The sequence below is a fragment of the Caretta caretta genome, chromosome 10, assembly GCF_965140235.1.
Source record: "Caretta caretta isolate rCarCar2 chromosome 10, rCarCar1.hap1, whole genome shotgun sequence".
Classification (NCBI taxonomy): domain Eukaryota; kingdom Metazoa; phylum Chordata; order Testudines; family Cheloniidae; genus Caretta; species Caretta caretta.
Window position 1 is genome coordinate 9,175,927 of NC_134215.1, and position 23,409 is coordinate 9,199,335.

General features: G+C 40.3%; 1 protein-coding gene across 4 annotated transcripts in view; it reads left to right on the forward strand.

Moving 5' to 3' along the window:
* The window catches only part of SMURF1 (SMAD specific E3 ubiquitin protein ligase 1), a 58,873-nt gene extending 40,011 nt beyond the window's left edge, over positions 1-18,862 (forward strand). Inside the window, exons 10-18 of one of the 4 annotated variants that reach the window (XM_075117588.1) lie at positions 392-623; positions 1,745-1,848; positions 4,313-4,427; positions 8,314-8,492; positions 9,344-9,481; positions 11,011-11,131; positions 12,789-12,990; positions 13,916-13,991; positions 15,138-18,862. In XM_075117588.1, the coding sequence (XP_074973689.1) occupies positions 392-623; positions 1,745-1,848; positions 4,313-4,427; positions 8,314-8,492; positions 9,344-9,481; positions 11,011-11,131; positions 12,789-12,990; positions 13,916-13,991; positions 15,138-15,237 (1,267 nt within the window). In that variant the 3' untranslated portion in view covers positions 15,238-18,862. Of the gene's footprint in view, positions 1-391; positions 624-1,744; positions 1,849-4,312; positions 4,428-8,313; positions 8,493-9,343; positions 9,482-11,010; positions 11,132-12,788; positions 12,991-13,906; positions 13,992-15,137 lie in introns of all 4 variants that reach the window. The other 3 variants (XM_075117587.1, XM_048866663.2, XM_048866662.2) reach the window with 3 other exon arrangements.
* The last annotated feature ends 4,547 nt before the right edge of the window (positions 18,863-23,409 follow it).

The following is a 23,409-nucleotide window of genomic DNA, read 5'->3' on the forward strand; positions in this document are numbered from 1 at the left end:
TTTTAATTTATAAAGCTCTTATGCAAACAGTTTTGTAATGGAATGTCCTAGCTCTTAAAGTGGTCTCAATGTTGGAGAAGTCAATGAAATTTTTCATCACTGTTCAGTCAGCAGTCAATATAAGCGTTGTACAAAGGTGAATAATATTCTTTCAGAACTTCTTAATTAATAGTATTATCATGAACCATTGAATTGGGAATAGTTGAGTTATCTCAGTTTTTGTATGTATCCTGATTTGTTACAGCCTCCAATAAAAGGCAGCAGGGCTGCAGTAATTATGCTGCTCAATCCACTTCGCTTCATTTAAGTATTAATGAAAAGGCGGGTTAACTAGTTCTTTCATTGTCACGACCATCGCCTTATGCCACATTTTCTACTGCTTTGCTTTTAGAGTAAATGTTTTACTTCGTTTTTTCCAAAGCCATCAATGCCAACTAAAAGAACCGAGCCAGCCTTTGCCAGTCCCAAATGAGGGGTCATTAGAAGATGGTGAGGAGTTGCCTGCACAAAGATATGAAAGAGACTTAGTACAGAAATTAAAAGTCCTTAGACATGAACTCTCTCTTCAGCAACCACAAGCTGGTCACTGCCGCATTGAAGTATCCAGAGAAGAAATATTTGAGGTATGTAGGTTTGTGCATCACCGATGAGATGTGAGAGTCAAATGCTGCTGTTAGTTCTTATGCAAAATTGCTCTTTGGTCACAGTGAATCTGATTCATCCTAGGGCATGTACAAAAGTAGATATGGCTAAGGAGATAAAGCTGCCGTAAAACATAAGCTTGGGCTACAAAATTGCAGGATTATTTTTCATACTTAAATTTGTGGCTAGAGAAGAGCAGCTGAAGTACCACTTCAGAGCATATTGAATTATCTGTCTGGTTTTTTTTTTTACCTTTCTGACTGGGTAGCAGACCAATCCTATTACCTTCTTAACTCTGAGTTTCAGTTTGTGATTAGAGCCCTTGCTTGTTTTGAGTACTTCCCTCCCGCCCCCCCCCCCCACACACACTTCCCTTAGGAGCGTGGGGAGGGTAGGTCATGCAACGCGACACCGACAGAGTTTTTTTTAAATGCAGTGCAGCACAGTATGAAAATATACGGGAATAACATTGAGGAAAATGTTAACTGCTGAGGTTCAAATGTTGAATATAAGGTTGTGGTGGTATGAAAATATCTTCAGAACGTGCCATGCAGAGAGAAGTCTGTGCCGGCATTTCCACACTTGTGCAGCTTGTCTTGTCTCCTGAAACCTTTTTTTCTTTCTGTAGACTTCGCAGGAAACTTGACCCTCTTTATCTAAAATTACAAGCAGTCAAGAATTTAATGTGACAGTTTGGTTAGATTTTTAACAAATTAATCTGAATTTTTCTTAGTGAAATCCCTTAGTTGTATTTTCAGTCCATCTATCGTTGATTGACATTATTGCTTGTGCTTTTCAGTCATATAAAGATTTATTTTAATTGGGGAAGTCTCTTCTTATTCTGGGAATGGGTAATATTAAGATCATGTGTACATAGAAAAAACATCTTAATTTATAGAATCAGACTCCATGTATCTTCTCCTATTTAACACTAATACTAGTGGGATGTTATTGGAGTTCACATTGACACCAACCATGAAATACTCTAATTCATTATACTGGGGAAATCTTGACTCAAATGACAACCTATATGGTTCTAGTGTTTTATAGTAGACTTATAACCATGGAAAGGAAAGAACTGTCTTATTTGTAATATATATAGGAGTCCTACCGTCAGATAATGAAGATGAGGCCAAAAGACTTGAAAAAGAGGCTGATGGTGAAATTTCGAGGAGAAGAAGGCTTGGATTATGGTGGAGTGGCAAGGTGAGACCTTGATTTTTTTAGTCCTTTTTGTCTGGAATGTTTTAGTTTAACTGTAAAACAGCCTTTTAAAGTGCTTAGTGACCTACACCTGTTGCCACCACTAACATGCTGTGAGAATTCATCTTTACCCTGACAATGCCTCTGCTACAATGTTTATTCAGGTCTTAATCACTTCCTGTCTAGACGGATGCTGTTCCATATCTTTTTATGATTTTCCCAAATCTCTGCAGACAACTTCAGAGGATCCAGAATTATGTAGTTAGACTACTCTCTTGTTCCAGATAGTGGAACAGTATAACCCCTGCTACTTTCATCAAGATCCTGTCCATCTCCAAATTCTATCCAAAAACTGACTTCCCACAAAATTCTGCTTGTAATTTTTCTTATTTGCTTTATTCTTTTTGGTTTTGCCCCTCCTTTTTCATGTCACATCAATGCTTAACAATTGGAAGCTGCTTTTTTACTATTACTGTGCTGTCTGTGACTCTTCCTTCCAGCACTTCAGTACTTCTGAGTCATTTCCCCTTTAAATATTACTTTAAAACCTTGCTTTTTCTTACAGTGAGTCACTTGGTTATACAGTTGGCTTTAATGAGAGATCCTTTAGGCAAAATATTTACTGTATGTTTGTTTTGCTGCCGCATTCCTCCTTTGCTTTTGTTACTGGAAGTGTGGGAAAATACGGGTTGAATTGCAGATCATTTTGGAGGGAATACTGTCAACATAAAACTGTCACTTAAGTCTGAAAACTTTTCCTACTATTGTTAGTAATAATACCTAAAAATTCTATAACTGAAGTAGGTTTGAAATAAACCTCATTTCAGTTGGGCATACTTTGGATAATCACACTTTTCTTCCAAATTGTCAGCTTTGTATGGTTGTCACACAGCAAGAGGAATTAAAAGAACATATTTTTAAATACGAAAATGTGATTGTAAATCTACAACCCATTGGTGGGGCAGATGTGTAGTACATGAAACTACTGAATACTGCTCCCCCCCCCCCCAAAAAAAAAAGACTAATTCAGGTTGATGTCCCTTCAATTACATCATTGCCCTTAAACTTAACTTTTCCTCAAAACTCATGTTTGTATGTGTTCTCAAATGTATGCATATATAAATCTGTAATTTTAAAGACTGGGTGCTGAATTAAGGCACCAGTGGGTTGTAAAGGAGCGCAGACTCAGCCCTGCTGCACCTCCTACTGGTTGCTGGGAATTAGCTCTTTTCCAGCCTGGAGCACCCTCGGCAGGCCGGTGATCCTCAGAACTCTGGCCCCCGTGTCCCTCACAGACCCCGGTGCCCCTTTCTCTGGGGTTCTGCCCCCTGGCCATACCCCCACACTCTGCCTCTGGGTCTCCCCTTCTTGGGGAATCCCCAACCCACTATCCCCACCTTGCCTCAGTCGGGGCTACTGCCAGTCATCGCCAAGCCCCCACACCCTGAGGCAGACGGCAGTGTAAAGGCCACTCATCATAGGCAAGGGGGTTTGGATCTGTTGCCTTCCTCTGCCTCCCAGTACCTCTATCGGCCTTGGACCAGGCCCTACAGCCTGGGGAGTTGACAGCCTGGAGCACCCCTGCTCAGCCTGCTCCTTCCCCAGCACAGCACCACCCACAGTACCCTGTCAGGCAGGCAGCCAGGTCCTGCTCTCTCCCAGCCTCGAAAGAGACTCCTTGGCCTCTGGCTCACAGCCTTTTCATACAGGCCAGCTGGGGCCTGACTGGGGCGTGGCCCAGCTGTGGCTGCTTCCCCAATCAGCCAGCCACAGCCCTCTCCAGGGCTGCTTTTAGCCCCTTCTATTTTAGGAGCAGGGTAGCCACCCCGCTATATGGGTAAAATGTTCAAAAGCACACAAGTGGCTTAGGAGCCTAAAGCTCCTGGAAAGTCAGTGGGGCTTAGGCTCCTACATCACTTAATCACTTATATGAACATATGACCCAAATACACATTAACTGCTCAAAAACTTTAATGCATAGTAAAGGTTGCCCAGTGGTGCCTCATATCCTTCCAGTTAGCTAGCTCTGCACCAAAAGTTAGTGCAGAGCTAGCTATCTGGAAATATTATGAACACTCATGTTAGGGGGGCTCCAGCCAATCCACTGATTAAATAACCCAGCAACTTGTTTTCCTTTGGTCACACTCAGTCCCACAGTTCGAGTGAAAAGTATGAGTTATGATTACATTACCCTAACTGCTTACTAGAGTCTGTTTTCCCACTTTTTTTTATTAATGCTAATTTCCTTGACAATACTTTTAAAGTAAAATCAAAATCTGTATGTAAATGAGCCAGACTTTTCCTGGCTTCCTAGAGGAAGCTTTATCGTTCTCCACCCTCAGCAATATAGATTACCAGATTTCTGATAGAAAATTGAAAATAAATCATTCAGGACTGTTTGACAGAGTTATAATAAATGTTTGAAATTTCAGTGAAACTTTCACTAAAATCCTGCTTTGTTTGGCAGAGAGTGGTTGTATTTACTGTGCCATGAAATGTTGAACCCCTATTATGGACTCTTCCAGTACTCTACTGACAATATTTACATGCTGCAAATCAATCCAGACTCTTCTATCAATCCTGTAAGTATTAACATTAGGGCAATAATCATATGTGTTAAACTTCAGTGGGAGCTCAACCACACTTCTACTTCTGTAAATAATTGTCCAATCTTAAGAGGGTAAACAATAAAGCTTTGTGATGGGATATGAACTAATGCAATAGCAAGTTTTAGAGTGATGTACCAGGAAGTAGTATGTGGTTTATGATATGTCAGCACTGCTGTGTGCTGTCATGTGAGCTTCTTTGGTACTGTTAAACACCTGGTCCGTTAAGACCATATGCATGGGTGCAGCTTCTCTTAAATACTAGGGTTGGGAAGTATTGGAAAGTGTAAGCACTATTCCTTCCTGAACAATGCCTACCCAACGAGTGGAGTGGCCCCACATATTTTGCCCTCAGTCAGAGAAGTCAATATGAGACTCCATTTAATAAAGAATTAAACGAGGGTAATATAATGTCAGTCACCATGGGTTTATGGAACATAGATCCTGTCCACCTAATTTAGATTTTTATGAGATTACAAATTTGGTTGATAAAGGTCATAGTGCTGAAGTAATAAACTTAGACTTCTTTAAGACATTTGATTTGGTACCACATGACATTTTGATTAAGAAACTAGACTAGTACAGTATTAAACATGACACACACTAAATGGATTAAAGTGGCTCATGGACAGGTCTCAGTACATAATTATAAACTGGTGATTGTCATTGAGAGGGTGTTTCTAGTGAGGTATACCGAGACTAGTTCTTGGCCTATACTATTTAATTTTTTTATCAGTGACCTGGAAGAAAACATAAAATCATCACTGATAGTTTGCAGATGACACACACATTGGGGGAGTGTAAATAACACTGAGGACAGGTCACTAATACAGAGTTATCTAGGTTGCTTGGTAAACTGAGCACAAACAATATGCTCTTTAATATGGCTTAAATGTAAAGTTATATATCTAGGAACAAAGAATGTAGGTCATACTTACAGGACGGGGGCCTCTATTCTAGGAAGCAGTGACTGCGAAAAAGACTTGGGGATCATGGTGGATAATCAGTTGAACATTAGTTTCTAGTGTGACTCTGACCAGAAGGGCTAATGTGATCCTTGCATGCATAAACAGGGGAACCTCAAGTAAGAGTGGGGAGGTTATATTACCTCTGTGTTTGGCATCTGGTACAGTCGCTACTGGAACACTGTGTCCAGTTGTGGGGTAAACAACTCAAAAGGATGTTTATTAATAAACAGGATAGAATTCTGAGAAGTGCCAAGGATACTGATTAAAGAATTGGGAGCTGTGCCTTATAGTGAAAAACTTCGAGCTCAATCTGTTCAGTTTAACAAAGAGAAGATTAAGGGGTGACTTAATCACAGTTTATAAGTACCTGCATGGGGAACAAAAATTTGATGATTGGATATTCAGTCTAGCAGACAATGGTATAACAAGATCCAATGTCTGGAAGTTGAAGTTAGACAGACTCAGATGGGAAGTTAACCTTTGGAACAACTTAACAAGGGTTGTGGTGGATTCTCCATCACTTCCGGTCTTGGTTTAAAAATTGTATGTTTTTCTGAAAGATTTTCTCAGTTCAAACAGAAATTAATTCAGGGAGGACCTCTAGGCTGTGTTATGCAGGAGGTCAGAGTAGATCAGCGTTTCTCAAATGCGGCCACTGTGGCTGCATGTGACCACCAGGGGCTTTTCTTGCAGCCACAGCCTCCTGGGCTGTGATTTTTTGGGAGGGATCCCTAGTGTAGGCATGACTTACACCTCATGCAGTTAAATCAGTGACTAAAATCCCAATGTTGACAAGTTAAGATGGCACTGTGCAAGAGGATGTATTGGAAGAAATTTGGCCTCAGGTTGAAAAAGCCTACTCCTTAAAAATTGAGGCAAACCTGCAAGCATAAGCAACATGTGGCTGGTCTAGAGCTGGATGAAATGAGCTATTTGCCAACTTCCAACAGAAGAAATTATCAATAAGATTTAGGGGTGAAGGGGTGAATATTCTACTTCATGAGCATTTGATTTGTTTGGATTTTCCCTTCTGCTTGTATTTCTAAAGGGTTTCTTTGGGTTCATGTTCTTGCATTTCTTTTTTCGATTTTGGACCCTTCAGATGTTGTTTGGAGACCATTCCAAATTAAGTTGATCTAGTTAATTCATTAGATATCGTCTGTGACATCTTATCATTAAATGGCTCTTTTGTGCTTGGTCATATGACAGTAGGTGAAATAATGACTCTTTGGATATGTCTACACTGCAGTGTAAGTCCAGGGGTAGTGGGACTCGCGTCAGCTGACTGTGGGTTAGAAAACCCAGGGCTTGATCATCTACACTGATTGTCAACTGTACATTAAGAATTTTCTACCCCAGGCTTGAACTCAGAGCTCTGGTGTCTGCAGTGCACCATGCAGGCCTGAGTCCCACCAACCATATCCCAGACTTTCCGGTGACTCCTGAAACGTGGCAGCTTTAGCCTTTTGACCATGGTGCAATGTGGGAAACTTGACTGTCCACCCTGCATGTTACAGGACATTTGAACAGCTAGCTAACACATCCTGCCAAGCAGTCATTTTGGTCTCTGTGCTCCCAGCTGTCAGAACCAGCAATGTTTTGGCTTCTCTTGCTTGTGCTTTCACTCCTGTGTCAGGAAACAGGCAGAGCTTCCATGAGAAGCTGGTGGACATTTCAGTGGTGTTTTCTGGCCCATCAAAGGCACCTGACAAAGCTTATGATGGAGGCGGAGGAAGAAAACAAGGAGAACACAACATGGTAGACTTAAAGAGGCTGATGCTGCACATTCAGTACAGCTGCTGATGCCCCCTACGTAGATCAGCTCTTCTGGAGTAGAGCCACAAGCATAGACTGGTGGGACCACAACATCATGCAGACAGGATGATCAGCAATGGGTTCAGAATTTTCACATGAAGAAAAGCTACATTTCTGGAACTTTGTGAGCAGCTTACCCTACCTCTCCCCTACCCCCACCTACACCTCCCTCCAGCATAAAGCTACACGAGGACAGCCATGCTGGTCCAGAAGCAGGTTGCTATAACAGTCTGGAGGCTGGCTACCCCAGACTGCTACGGGTTCTTTGCCAACCAGTTTGGTGTTGGAAAAATCAACCGTGGGTAAAGTGGTGGCAGAGATTTCTGAGGCAATCAGGTGTGTGGTTTACTCCAGCATGTTGAGCATAATAGACATTCCTGAAGTAATTTCTGGCTTTGAGAGAATGGGCTGTTCCTAGGGGTGAGGATGGGGCATCAAAAAGCTCCTCCAAGTGTGGCCCCAGGTTGTGCTGCTCCTGAGGCAAAGCCTCCTCTGGGACCAGTTTCAGCAGCTGTCTCATTTCGCTGGCCTCACTCACTTTTTCTGTTCAGTCTCCATTGCAAACACAGAAAGCTCTCTGATGGTGTGTTTGCAGCTCGCTGGTCAGAAAACAATGCATGGTTTAAATACTGACCCACCAAGCTTCTGTATTACAGCAAGGAGGAGGGGGGCGGATGCTTCCATTTCCCTGCAGTCAGCTGGCGGTTCTTGGGATAGAGAGGACAAAGGAAGTTGGACCATGGGATTGTGGGATACCTTTGGTGGACTTCTAGGACTTCAGTCAGGAGGCTGCATCTACACTGCAAAGCAGAAGGGTTTGAACCCTCTAATATTGCAGGAACCTAGGACTCTAGGTCTGAACCAGAGCCTGAGAGAGTTGTGTGTAGACAGAAGGGAGTATGGGCTCAAACGTGAGTGCGCCCAGGCTTGCATAGCAGTGTAGACATACCTCCTGGTTCCCAGCAGGTTGCAAATCTTTGGATACAAAGTCATTGCTACTGGCATAAATATAGCCACAAGATGTCAGCGGTGGACTGCTTTTCCAATGATTTATTCTTTTTCTTCTGTGTCCCCTGCAGGATCACTTATCATATTTCCATTTTGTTGGTCGGATAATGGGTTTAGCTGTGTTCCATGGACACTACATCAATGGGGGTTTCACAGTTCCCTTCTACAAACAGCTGCTGGGGAAACCCATTCAGCTATCTGATCTGGAATCTGTTGACCCAGAACTGCACAAGAGTTTAGTTTGGATTTTGTAAGTACTATTCATTTACCAAGTACTTAACTGTTGAAGACAGAGCACTAGACCTCAGGGGTAGTAAGATATCACATTAAAAGAGAGCCTTCACAGTAGAGCAGATTTTGCAAAAACACGCAATTTCCTAGCCGCTGCTTCCCAATCCAAGAATTGAAGGTACTTGTGAAGGAAAACTCTTATACAGACACCGTTCCGCTCTTGCTGGATCCTTCAAGGAAATCCTAACCTTGTCCTTAGTTGCCTAATATTCAGTTGTGGAAATTATTTATATCAAAATCTAATGAATTCTGTGTGTGATTGCTTGGGAAACAATCAGTGAGGGAGTGTGCCCTTGGTTCTACTGTTTTAGACATACATAAGAAATTATCTTTTATAGTCACATCCTCTTAGATTTACTCAGATATATTTGAAATTCCTTCAGAGTTTCATTGGTCATAAGACAAATCATTTTTATCCATGCAGCTTTTCCTTTTGTGTTCTAATTCATTGTCAATTCACCAGCAGTTCAGAAAGTTACATGATCTTCCTCATACTTTGTGTTGAAATCTGGCAACAAATCAGTTAATTATATTTTAAATATAACAATTAACTGTCTGTTTACTAGCAGGGTGTGCCAATGTGATAGAGAAAAGGGAAACTAACATATAGGTTGGGCTTATGAAACCCACAAGGCAATATATGAGAGAGGCAACTTAGGAAACAGTAAATGTAGGGCTTATGAAAGATGGCAGATGGACCCTTCACTCCACAGATTAACTTGCTTAAGTATTCAATAAACAACTGGTCTGTGTGCATCAACAGATTGGGGGGGGGAATGTCAGTTTTATCCTTTTCCTTTTAATTGACAGAGAGAATGACATCACCCCAGTGTTGGACCATACTTTCTGTGTGGAACACAATGCTTTTGGGCGGATTCTGCAGCATGAGCTCAAACCAAATGGCAGAAATGTTCCTGTTACAGAAGAGAACAAGAAAGAATATGTCAGGTATCACAGGAAGAACCAGCTGCCCCAGACATAACAGGAAGGGGTTGGAGAAGATGAGTTCTTTATACAATTCTTAGGATCTGAAAAGTGAAGTAACGAAGAGTGCACATTTAGAGGGAGTTCTGAAAATTGTTTTTAGTGAACAAGTGTATGTTTTGTTTAGGACTCGGAGGAAAAAAGATTCTCCTAGAAAAAGCATGTTGGAAAATCCTTTGCTTTCCTGAAAGTTCCCATTTCCAGCCCATCACAACCACTTGTGTCCATTATAATGACTCCTCCTTTGTCTAGGGAGGAATGAAGACCTTTCTCTGAGCAAGTAAACAGTGTTCCTTCAATCAGGCAGAGCAAATTACTAGAAAATAACTCCTTGGCACTTAAGCCCCTGCAAAGCCATTGGAGTGAAAGACCAAGTTCTGTTCTGAGTTGTGGTTCTCTGCATGGCAGTAGTTTCTGCTGGCACTAAATCAGTCTATTCTGAAGGATAAATAGGTCTAAGGGTCTTAGATTTGGGGACATTTTTGCTGCAGGATTTATAAGGTACGGATTTTAAGGCCGGACTAGTATAATTCTCTAGTCAGGGGTTCTAAACCTTTTCCATACCAGACCCACCTTCTATTTAGCAATATGGGAAGGGCAGGTTATGACCACCTGATTGAGAACCCATCATCTAGTCTAATCTGCAGCATTGCACAGTACATAGAATTTCATCCAATAATTGCTGGATGGTGTCCAATAATTTGTGCTTGAGCTAGGTCATCTCTTTTTAGGAAAAAATCCAAAGAGAATTCAAGATCGCACCTATATCAAATGTAGAGAGCAGGTTCATATTTCTCCCTTAGTTGTTTATTATTATACATATTAATTAATTGCTGCTTTCAGTTGACTTCTGTCCTGTTACTTACTGATATTGAAAAACATGACTAAAATCATTTTGGGATTAGACTTCTGAGCTGGTGCTTAGCAGACATGCCTAAAAGTGGTGATAGGTATTTGAAGGGAGACTGATGGTTGAGGGCAAAACTTTAAGATTTTCTTTTAGAAAATCTGCAACACCTAAGTACAGAATAATACTTTTTTTTGAGGTATTTCAAACATTAATTTGCTGCTTTCCCTTAGGCTGGGAATACAAATGCTCTGAATTGATGGGAGATGTAATGAATGATACAAACAAGATCCAGTGACCTATTCTCAGTAGCTAGTTAGGGCTGATTTTTCTGGCCTGATTTTGTATGAAGTTTTCATCTTTATATACCTTCCTGACACACCAGTGTAATTTGTATATGTGCCATAAGAGCTAGGAGGAATAAATAGAGGTTTTTTTAAAGTTAGTTCTTGTTTTCTTTGTGTTGATATGGAACTGGTAGTTATGGAAGGAAAATGGTCAAAAACATTTTTTCTGTAAACACAGTTTTTGTCTATCTAAACCATAATAGGTCTTTGACCAAACTTTTCTACTCTGCTAATATAAAAAGGCCCTGTTCTAACCAGCACATTGCTCCTAACTTTCCATTTTGGGCTTCCCCCCCCAGGTTGTATGTAAACTGGCGATTTATGAGAGGAATTGAGGCACAATTTCTGGCTCTACAAAAAGGTTTTAATGAACTTATTCCTCAACACTTACTAAAGCCTTTTGACCAGAAGGAGCTTGAGGTACACGTGTTAATCATTCAGAATGACTTTATTTTGTGATCAGGATGACCCATGAGCAAATGTTTAGAGTATTAATGTAAAAATTGTTTTGCCCTTTTCAATTATAATGAACAGTACTAGAAAGCTGTCTCCTTTTAATCACAGTTGCTAGTTTGTTCTGGCTTTTTTGTACACGTGAGATACTAGCATTACGGCTAGGGCTGTCTAAAATGGGAGAAGTTTAGACAACATGTATTTTTACCAAGGGCTAATGCTGGAGGGTGGACAGTTTTGGATTTTTCAGCAATAAGACTGATTCTATATTGCAGATCGCATAAACAGGGAATTGAGAGGGTCTAGCTTGTTAGCCTCCTCAGAACAGCTTGTCTTCTGTAGTTGTTTACAATCCAGGTCATTTATTGACGCTACATAGAGCAAAGATTAGAGCACTTAAAATGAAAGCAGAAAATTTAAGTATAGAATATACAGAAAAGACCTGGGCCTGTTATTTAAAACCTGAATTTCAAAATGCAGCCACTTAAAATAGTATTTTTTCTTTATATCACATTCATTTATTTCTGTTTTTTGTTCTTTCAGTGCAAATGGTTTGCTCCTTTAATAGTAAAGCAGATGTTCTCAGCTTGTAGCTTGCGGACCATTGATGGTCCTGGAAGCACTTGCTAGCAATCTGTGGCATGCCAGCTAGTCACATAATGCTATTTCTTGTTTCAGTCTTCTAAATTGCCTTGAAAGGCAAATAAAAAATGCATTAAAAACTTTGTAGCAATGGCAGCATTAGTTTATATGGAAAATATCACAATGTTAAATGAATGTGAATGAGAGGGAAGGGGGTCTACAGATCATGGCACAAGACAGATCCATGAGACAATACTCTTTTTTTAAAATGTGGTCCACCACCTGAAACAGTCTGAGTACCTTTGGAATATACGATATCATTAATTTTAATTAATTGGATCTTGTATCCCCACTTCCTTATCACCATTCCAGCTGGTTGGGACCGTGGCCTATCATGACTTTTTCCCACTACTCAGCATTCCATTTTCACTTATGGAAGAGAGATGAGGAATTTGTTTTGTAGTCTATTATTAGAGATGATAAACAGAATAGTGTATAGATATATATGCCATGGCACAGTTGGCAGTTATCTGGTAAGATCTCACAAATTAAGCAGGGTTTCGCTGTAGTCATTGGTGGGATGGAAGACCTCCAGATAAAGTGCTATGAAAAGTGGTGTGTATGATTCAGTAGGTGACCCTCATTTGCCTAAGTCTGAAGCTCTGGTACAGTGTAAGGAGTCTCACTGTGCTTTTCAGGTTACATGTTAAAAAAAAAAAAAACAAAAAAAAAAAAACAAACTAGTGATAATTAAAGTAGGGGGGTGGCTCTGGTTTCTTCTCCAAAACCCAGTTTAAGTAATTGCATTCGCCTACCTAAAATCCACTTGCCGTTTCAATTGGAGAGGGTATTCACCTCCTGTCTTGAGCTGTTTAGTAGCATTACTATATACTGTGTACCAGAAAACTTTTTTATTGTGGGTAAAATGATTTGTGTATGTGCAGTATATTACAGTTTGTAAAGCAGATTGGGGTAATAGATATTAACGTAAGATATCATTTCAGTGCCTGTTGCTTTAAAGTGTTTTTTAATTATGTAACAGCTAATAATAGGAGGCCTGGATAAGATAGACCTGAATGACTGGAAGTCAAACACACGTCTAAAGCACTGCATGGCAGATAGCAATATCGTAAAGTGGTTTTGGCAAGCTGTGGAAACGTTTGATGAGGAAAGAAGGGCAAGGCTGTTACAGTTTGTGACTGGGTCCACACGTGTCCCTCTTCAAGGTTTCAAGGCTTTGCAAGGTGACTGATGTGGAGTCTGAGTTAATGCATAGTCGTAGAAGGCAGTAAAAGTTGTTCCATATTCACTGCACAATAATAGTAGCATGTCAATATGTGGCCCTAGAATTTAGTAATCTAATTACTGAAACCCTGCCCTTGAATTGAAGTTCTCATTTTTCAACACCTCTGCCAGTAATGAGCACGTTAGCGGTTGCCAGTAGTGATATGCACTGACAAGTCTGTATTCCTGTTATCAGGTAGCAGTTCAGTTGGTGTCACCACTAGTATGTGCCAGTCTCCTGAGAAGACTATTTTCTGGCCCGGTGTAGTTAAAATCATTGTATATACAACCACTGTATATTTAAGTGCATGAAATTTACAAATCTCATTGGGTCCCCGAATACACATGAACAACTTAAACTGTTTCTTAAATGAAGATTTTATACTCTGACTCAAAACCTTTGCTATAAGTATTTTTTTATTAGATTTTGAATGTATTTCCCGAAATTGCCTTTTTGGCAACAGAATTTCAGTGTCTTAAACACATTATGAATGGACCCGTTATAGATGCATGTTGGCTGAGAATAAATGGAGCCTTGCAGACGTAATGTTTTGTGTGCATCTCCCAAGTGCTGCTTGCCCCCACACCTCTCCCATTTTGAAAACGGGGAAGCTCTTATTTAAGTAAAAACCCATATGTTTTCTGAGGGCCATGTTGGGTGATATCTTTGTTCTTAACAAAGCTACTTCCAGCTACTTCCCCAAAACCCCTGGGCCAACTCTGCACTGACTGGTGTTCGCAGTTAACCTCTAGTACATTCCTGCTTGAAATTGGAATGAATTCCCTTCCTCCCCCCCCACCCCCGGTATTTGGCAAATTCATTATGTATTATAACTGTGTTGCTGAAGTGCGTTAACTAGAATATCTGTCTGTAAGGTTCTACAGGCGCTGCAGGACCCAGGCTGTTTACCATCCATTTGATAGATGCAAATACAGACAACCTTCCAAAAGCCCACACTTGGTAAGATGAAGGTGTTGTTAAAATCTGCTGCCTCTTGTGTTGGTGCACAGTATATTAATTTATTTCCATTTGTCAAGTCTTCACAGATAAAGGGATACACGTTACAAGAAATAATCAAAGACAATGATTCAGTAATTCCATGTATTCCTTGTGCAGCAGTACAGTAATGGTGTTCTTGCATGTACATTTAGCTATAAAATTAGAAAAAAGGCACTACTAATATGTTTGCAGAATTGAGCTTCAAGAGAATCTGAGATTAGCTTTTGCATAGACCAACTCTCTCTCTCTCGTTTACAGGAAGCCATTTTAATAGGTACCCTAAGTATTTTGGCATTCAGAACCAAAATGTAGGAAAACTCTTACTTTGAAGCAACACTTCCAATAAATTATCCACTTAACTGCCTCCCTAATATGCCTCATACTTGGGGCAAAGTACGTAGCCAGTGCTGCCCTGTATGTTAGGCACGCTGCTGTCTGACATTTCATTGGACCATCAGCCCCTCAGACAGCAGTAGCATTGTCTTGATACAGGAAACGCTTTGGATTCAGTAACTTCTCCCCCTGTTAGGCGAGGAAAAAGTTAGTGTTATGATGACTAAACCAGTGCTTCAAAATGCTTTGGACGCTAGCCAGAGGCACGGTAACCTGGTGCCTTTTACATGTTGCAAGTGTTTTCAGGTCAAATATTGCATGGAAATGTTTGTATTGTTATTGAAAGCTTTTAACTTTATTCCACCATTGGAATTATACATTATTATTAAGCAAAAAAAAATTATCAAACATTTTACGTGTGAAAGCTAAATTTTTATTTTAAAAAGTGTAGCCATATTAGAGGCAATATTTTTTTAAAAAAAAACTAGGTAAAGGGTAACACTGAACAGTGAAGTTAAACAAGCTCAAATGCTAACAAAATTCCTTTTTCCCCAGTTCACATCTCCCATGTGCAGGTTCATGAACTACAGGAAAAGGTGCTAAGTAAGCCCTAATCTTGTTTAATTTGGTCACTGAAACAGCTAATAATTTTCACCTCTACCACGGTTCATTTTATAGAGTTCATCTTTAAACATGGGTTAACTAGGTTTTTGTAAGTGAAATGTTTTGGGTCATATACAGCAATGTTCATACTGTTATTTTCATCTTGGCTAGCTTTAACCGGATTGACATTCCGCCTTATGAGTCATATGAGAAGCTTTATGAGAAGCTACTGACAGCTGTGGAAGAGACATGTGGATTTGCTGTGGAGTGAAGAGGCAACCAAAGGAAACAGACACTAGCTCATGGACCACCAGATCAAAAGCTAGAAGAAGCTTGCTGTGAACTTCCTGCTAAGCTGTCTGAAGCATTGGAACACTAGACAACTTAGAGAGATGTGGTTGTTTCCCCTCCTTTGTTGGTGGGGGGAGGGGGCTTTTGGTGGTGGTTCCCAGCCATTTTCTCCCCTTTGTTACAATAATCCCCACCCTCTTCTTCCATCCCCATAAAATGAAATGCAGCCAAGTTCAGCATTTGGCTTTGATTACACCAGATATTCTGCTAGACTTGTAACACATATTGTGATAGGGTCAATGACCTGTGGTCTTTTTATAGGAGTATCAATCTGTAGTTGAGTATCTGAGCTTGGTTTGCTGAGGACTTGCAACTGGTAGGAGTACCTGGCTATTTTGTCTTAAAGCAAGCTTGAGCCTCTTGTAGAGTCCAGCAGCTATTGAATATCTGACTGGCACTGGAATTCAGAATTGCACGTTTTAAACACCTGTTAAAACAAATTTCTAGCAGAAAATAAAACTCCATATGCACATGTAACTGAAGTTCTGCCTTAGCAGGAAGCTCTCAGTGAAAGTAGTGGCTCACGTCTAGAAAAATGAAGGAATCCAGGGCAGCTTAAGTGGTGTATATTATTTCTTTTTGGATGTCCTGGTTGAAATTTAATTGTTTTGCACATGGGAAAAATATTTCTCCTGCAGATTCACTTACCATAGTCTGTCCAAATGTAACTACTTTTCAAAGAAGCTTGGTAAAGAGAAAGCAAACAGACAAAATTTTCAAATCAGATAAATCCAAAAAGCTGTGATTTCTGTGCCACTGTTTTATCTGAGAGATACTTGTGAGTTGAAATTCTAAAAGATTTTATGAGGAAATTGCTAAAAGCTAAGCTAATGGAACAAAGTTCTGTTAAGTCATTGGCCTTGTGAAAGGTGTTTTTGAGGGGGAGGTAAAAGGATAACTATATAGTGAATAAAGTCTAAACTTTACGTAAAGCTTTTGGAAGGTTTTATCTTAAGTTCTATAGAGATGGAAATTACTCCAGAGTGCCACATATGGCATTTTTTTCAACTATCTGAAACTAATGTTCAAGGTTGGTACTCTAACTCGTTTGCTAAAATGGATTCCCAGTGCAATGGGAAACGAAAGCAAATCAAGTACCTGGGTCAAATAACATTTCTTCCAGTTTGCACACCAAGATAAGACAGTATTTTAACAAAATAACATGACTTCATAAAGAGCAAGTTAGCCATCAAACATGTCTAAACATAAGTAAAGCAGACTTGCTTTGTATAGGATTTTCTTTGGCAAGCCTGATTTTTAGAGAGATTCATTACTGAAACATTTAACAGATGTTATGTTTATGGAATAGTGCATTGGAATTCAGCTGTGGGTCAGAGATTGTTCATAGAAAATGTCTACTGGAATATTTCTATTTTGTCTTTTTTAATTGAATTTGATAATAGCTTTAAACTGTGATAGGACAAAAAGTTATATACTTGTCAAAATCCTGGAATCTTCCCCCTTTGTTTTATTTTCCATTGACCATAAGTCTTGTGATTTGATGTTGGGGGTATCAGAATTGCATTCCAAGTATGAAATTGTATAATTTTGAGAGATTTGCACAGTTTGGCTAGAGAAGCTCACATGGCAGGATTTTGTAAGAAAGACCTGTTCAGACAGCTGTACGTAGAGTCTTTAGAATCTAGTGGCACTTAAGGACCAGTTTCTGCATTATGGGTTATTGGGCATGGAAGGAGAAATTGTGTGACACTTGCAGTAGAGGGAAAAATGCAACTTTCTGCAGCCGCACATCTGTACAGTCTTGTATTGGGTAATGTAATTCCACTAGTCCTGGCTTGTTGAAAATGGCTATGAAATCAGTCACTGCCAATGGGATGTATTTAACCCTTTCAATGCATTTGTATGTGCAATATACCATAGGCAGATAGGAAAAATCCAAAACAGGTTGTTGCCCCAAAATATTATATGCTGTCTCACATTGTGGTTTTTTTCACTGAAAGGGCTAACAATAAATAAATAAATAAATAAACCCACCAGCTTCACACAAAAGCACAGCTGGCTCTCTAAAACCAATCAAGGTGAGGATGAGGGCTCTCAGTCCGGAGAACTGCAAGTCAGCAAGCAAGTTAGCATGTGATAGTTTCTCTCTTTTTAGATCAACACTTCGTTGGGTGCACAAAATAGGCAAGGATTTCTGTTTTGTAAAATTCTATGTTTTTGTATATTTAAAAGCCGTGCTAATGTCCCTTCTCCATGTTGGCAGCAGTGAGGAGAGGGAACTGTCCTCTAAATTACTTAAGCGATAAATCTTTGAAACAGCTTTCCCACCTCTCCCGTTATGTTGTCTTCAATTTTGTGCCACTACCGTAACGATGGAGCATTAATTTTATCATTCTGTACATGAATGTGTGAGGGAGGCCTTGAAACTGTCTGGATGGAGAAAATAAACAAGCTAGGCAAGTGTGGGTTTAAAACAATGCTTGGTTCTGCCTAAGACTCAGTATTCTGGTTTCACATCTGGTTTCATGGCCAAGAAATTGTGAAATTCAAGCAGAAAGTTGAGATGAGATGGTGCTGGAGGGAACTTAATCATTGACTGACTGACTGAGGTTTTTACTGAGTCTGTTCTTGTCACCTCTGACACCCAGAATTTTAAAGCATGTTCTTTCCCTTGTGGTCTGCCAGCATGAAGAAGATGGAACGTGTTCTCTGCAACAACTTCCAGTGTTTGAACTGGTTGGTTGTTTACAGACTTGCCCAAAGAATAACACAGAAAAGTTTACCGTTCACATTTCACTATCACCCATCTGCCTTGTACACAAATACATTTTGGAGCAGACCTGAGGAAAGTGCAAGTTACATCTTCTGAATTCTTTCTTGTACCTATTCCAAAAGCAGATTTAGAAACTGCTCCAGTGGTACAGACTTTCAGTCCTTGCCCTGATATTGCTTATCAGCCGATCCTATACACTCAGGGATGTAGGAGACCACCACTCTGCTTGTGTTTTAAATCGGGAAGAAATGAGACTGCTTTATGAATGTTAGAGTTAACTTGGGCATTATGTTTGACAGAGCCCTGCTTTAAAAGGCTGCTTGTTGGTTGAGATGGTGAAATCAAAGCTTGCTCAGCTGTACATTTTTAGTTCAAGTCAAGGAAGGTGGTTTTGAAATCTAGCAGATTTCATAAAAGTAAAGACCCTGCCACCACACACTCTGTGCCCAGGGTCACTGCTGTGTCGCACAGCAGGGTCCCGAAACACAGTATATGTGATTCTGTTTTTAATTTGTTAATTTTTGTTCCTTGACCACTTTATAATGTATTTTTAATTTATTATTTTGTAATGTCTTGTTTAAGTATTGCTGCTATCCTTGTTATTCTTCCCACTGTTTTTATTGCAGATTTATTTTGTGAAAGTTGTACACTAAAGTTTCATTTTATGTCTAAATCAAAGTATTTAAAGAAATACTAGTTCTATTTAATGTGGTTATGGAACCAGCTGGAATAAACAGTGATTGTATAGTAGGCTGGACCCAGGAGGTCATGTTCATTTTTGTTACATATGCAATAAACTCACAACTTTAAACTCTTGGTATCTACCATTTTGTTTCTCAAACTGTGGATAAGAAGTGATGATTGTGACTAAGGGAGTGATGTCAGTCAGCCCATATTTGGGGAATGGTAGAACAGTAGGGAAGGCAACAAAGAAATGGATTTGAAATGCAACTAAACTGAGTATTTAGCAAAGCTTACAGTAGAACCTAAGGTGTTTGACAGTCTGCATCTATAATGGTTTTTACAAAAGCTATGTAAAGCATTGGTTAATCACTAATGCAGCACTAGCAATGATGGACGCTCTAATGGTGACCAGACACTTTTACCACCGCGTTGGCTAATTCTCTGCAGACAAGCTGTGAAAGGTAGCAAAGAAATCCATTAGATTTAACTGAGAACACATGGGTTCTTCAGATGAAAATCTTCCCCAGGTAGCATTCGTTATCTTTTAAGCTGTACAGTTTGTTGGGACATTTTTACCAGTCCTAATTTGCTTCCCTCCTCTGGCTTGTCATGATCTTTGCTGCTCCTTCTGCAGCTTCCTTCCTTTCTGCGAAATCTCTACCCCCAGGAAAAACAGATATTCCATTTTAATGGTACTTGGGTAAAAGTAACTGACAAGTGTGGTCTCATATTACTAATGTTTTGCTTTGGCAATGAGAAACTTATTTTACCGAAGTGACATAGACTACTGCTTGGCTGTATTTCCAAGGTGGATATGGGTGTTCTGGGCTAGATACGGGGGCATGTGTTGTGGCATAGCCTTTCCTGTCTAAAGCTTTTCTTGCTATGGTTTGTTTGATCTTCATGCATATTGTTACAAAACTGGGATCATTCATCTGTTTTTGCTGTTTGTTGTTGAGTCAGTTTCATGGTATAATAAGTGAATCTACATGTAATGAGTGAATGATTGTGGCCTTAATCCAAGTTTTTCCTTTTTCAACCAGCTAGTAGGGATTTAACCACTTTTGCTGATGGTTTGGAACAGAAAAAGCCATCAATTCTTCACTGCTCTGTCAAGCATTTGTGCTACCTTGTGTTTTCTTTATTAAATACTTTGGAAAAAAAAATTCCTGGTCTCCATAGACTTCTTTTGGTATGCAAACCCATAGAGTGCTTTGGAATTTTTTTTTTTCTTCCTGACACTATAAATAGGTGGCCATCTGTCAATTAATTGATACTTTTTTGAAGTGAGGGTCTTGGATTTTTTTGCTTTAAAGCAACTGAGATGACAAGGCTATATTGTACTCTCTGAACTTTTAGTAGAGACAGAAAAATGTAAAGTTTCTGCTAAAGGAAAATATAGGGATAATTAGCAGACAAATAACTTGCCCTCTTATAAACAGAAATGCAGGAGATCCAGATGGAATAAATCTCTTGGATTACGTTTTCCATTTCCTCTGCCTTCTTTCGACAAGTCTGGTGGAAACAGAATCCGGTGATAAGGATCTGCCCATTAATGACCTCACTTGTTTATGTATTTATGATGCTGCCTGTGGTGTGCTATGCACTGTACAAACACGCGGGAAATCAGTCTCTGCCCCAAAGAGCTTAGTTTAAAAAAGCAAGACAAAAGGTGGTGGGAAGAGTTGTAATATACAAACAGTGGGATAGGTGGTGTATTGGTAAGCTTATTTAATACATTTGTACAAATGTATCTTATATTTTGATCCCCAGCTACCCCCTTCCCTATCCCTTTAGTTCATTCCACACCCCCTGCCTCTCTCATTTCCCTTTTACCCAGCCCTCTCCTGCAGTTACCCCATCTGTAAAATGGAGATCATTATACTGACTGTTGAAAAGCGCTTTGAGATCTACCAAATGGAAATCTCTTTGAGTGTTATATGGCTGAATATGGCTGAGTTGCAGAAAAACTCAGCCAATCAGAGCAGCTAAACAGAAAACACCCTTTAAAGTCCACCTCATCTTTAATCCATACATTTTACCTTTTGTAAATTACACTTTCTCATTCCTTAACCTTAACCTTAGTGGAATTATCTCTGAGTTGTAAAAGGTTAACCGATAAGCTTGATGCTTATCAGTTTCTGTTAACAATTTAACTCCACCCATGGTCCTGGCTGCCACCGGCAGTCGAACCCCACCTAAAACGTGGGAGTGCTGCAGCACCCCCTGCACCCAGTTAAATGTTTAACCGTGTAACCAATAGAATTTTAATCAGGTACCTGGTTGTTTTTACACGTTATTTACATGCCTAATTTATTACCCCTTTCACTCTCCCTGCCCTCAGATGCCTCACGGTTGTGGCTCTCCTCATTAGGCCAGAAGCAGTTCAGAAACACGCTGGCGACATCGGAGCACCGTAAAACGTTGTGTTACTGCTTCTCTGCCAACCCCTGCTGCAAGACTTACTTCTTCCAAGAGAGGTGCTGGAGCTTGTCACTGCTGCTGATGGAGTAGGTGCTGCAGCCACGTGCCCTAAGCAGCTCTGTCCACTGGTCCCAGTGCTTAAATGGGGAGTTTGGCTTGCAGGGTTGAGCAGAGAGGTGCCAAGGTCATGGTAGTGTTTTCTTAGCTAGTGGAACCTAGTTAGGGATGTTCACCCAACAACTGAGCCATATTTTGGGTGGCTTTACCAGGTATTCATGGTTGTGGGTTGCTAATTACGGCATGACCTGGAAGGGGAGGGTTAATTGTTCTGGCAACTAGTGATAGTGCTTAGTCTCTCTAGACTCTCATTGGCTGTCAGTTATTTACTAGGGGGATTGTCCAAAAAAATGCTTGTGTATTGAATGTCTTCTCTGAGCCCTGCTTGGACCAGTTTTCTTCCATTCATCTGGCAGTACTGGTTTACAAGAGGTTTGCAAGGAGATAAGTGAACAGTCACAAGGAGTTGGGATTGGAAACTAAACTGAGTTGCTGGTCTCCAGTTGTAGGGCTCTTCTTGGAAAATTAGGAGCTAGGCATCCAGGATGCAGGCTGCTACCTTAAAAGGTTCTCTCCAGGCTGTTCGTTTGTGGCTGGGATGTTTAAAGAAACCGGAGGGAATCCGGTGTCCCATTCTTACGAAAATTGAATAGGATTTAGGTGTCTAACTCAAGTTCCTTTGCAAATCCTAGCTTGTTTTAGCAACAAAGAGTAAAACCAGCTTGAACGATTTCTTGGGGGTTGTATTTTCCAAAGGGGAGCTGGCCCAGGTCACAGGGGAACTACCTTTTTAGAAAAACTGATTTGTCTGCGCTTGCAGCAACCACAAACCTAGACAGGACACTTGAAATTAATTTACTAGTCGTTGGGTGTCAATCTTGCCCCATGTAAATGGATGCTATAGTGATGAGTATAGATACCTTAAGATTTACCACCAAAGGTTTCTGGGAAAGCAACCGGTTGTGGCAGTAGAAGTAGAATCCTTGAAGGTTCCTACTTAATTACACAACAAATTAGACCTCAAAGTTTATATCGAACTACCTAGTGACTTGCTGGTCATGCTACTTGGGTAAAGGGTTAAATCTTTCCAGGAACTGGCATCTACTGAAGATTTGAAACTGATTAGCAGCCACTTTGCTGTTAAAACAGGAGTCAGGACAAAATGTACCCCCCAGCTGCTAACCCTGTCAAAGCCTCTAATTGATGGTGAAAGATTCATTTAAACAGAACCAGCTGCCCTTGCGAGCCAGGGTCTATCTATTGGGAGCTGAAGACTGTCTTTTTTTTTTTCTTTTACAGGCAGATGCCCTTTGATGAGGAAATCTTTGAGAAGAGAGAGAAATTATGGGAAGTCTGTCATGGTTACATTTACCCCACTTGTGCCAGGTTTCATCACGATTACATAAGATGATAGGAAGAAATTTAATACTTCCAAGATCCCCTTGTTGAATCTGTTTAGCCACTAATCTTCGCTTTTGTATGCTGAGAATAAGGGCCCAGCCCTACTGCTGTGTGCTGAGTGGGTGTGGTCTTCATTCCTTTTACCAGCTCCTCTCTAGGGGTCAAGTCCCAAGTGAGAGGGCTGAGCCTGGGTGTGGAGAAGACGCATGGCTGAAGCTACGTGTGAGGATAGGATTCCACTGAAATGAGATTATGCCTTCCAGCAAAATCAGGTGTGCCCGGGGATAGCATAGGGGCATTTTGATCCCATGACTGAACAGATGGGGGAAGCAATTATTTAGGTGAACTTTCGGGATGGCCTGTAAAACTTGCCATCGAGTGAAAAGCTAAAGAAGTTGAATCTATTTAGAAAGATCAAGATTTATCAAAGAGAAAGTTAAGAAGGCAATTATCACAATCTGTAAGTACCTACATGGAGAAAAATTTCTGGTTGTCAACGGTTCTCTAATCTAGCATAACAAGATCCAGTGTCTGGAAGCCGAAGCCAGACAAATTCAGACTAGAAACGAGGTGCAGATTTTTAAGGAACGGGATTAACCATTGGAACAATTTACCTAGGCATTTGGTGGATTCTCCATCACTCAACATCTCTAAATCCAGGGTGTGTGTCTCAACCAGAAGTTATGGGCTTGATACAGGGATCCCTGGGTTAAATTCTATGGCCTTTACTATGTAGCAGGTCAGAATAGATGATTACAATGGTACCTTTTGGCCTTAATTTCTGAAAATACC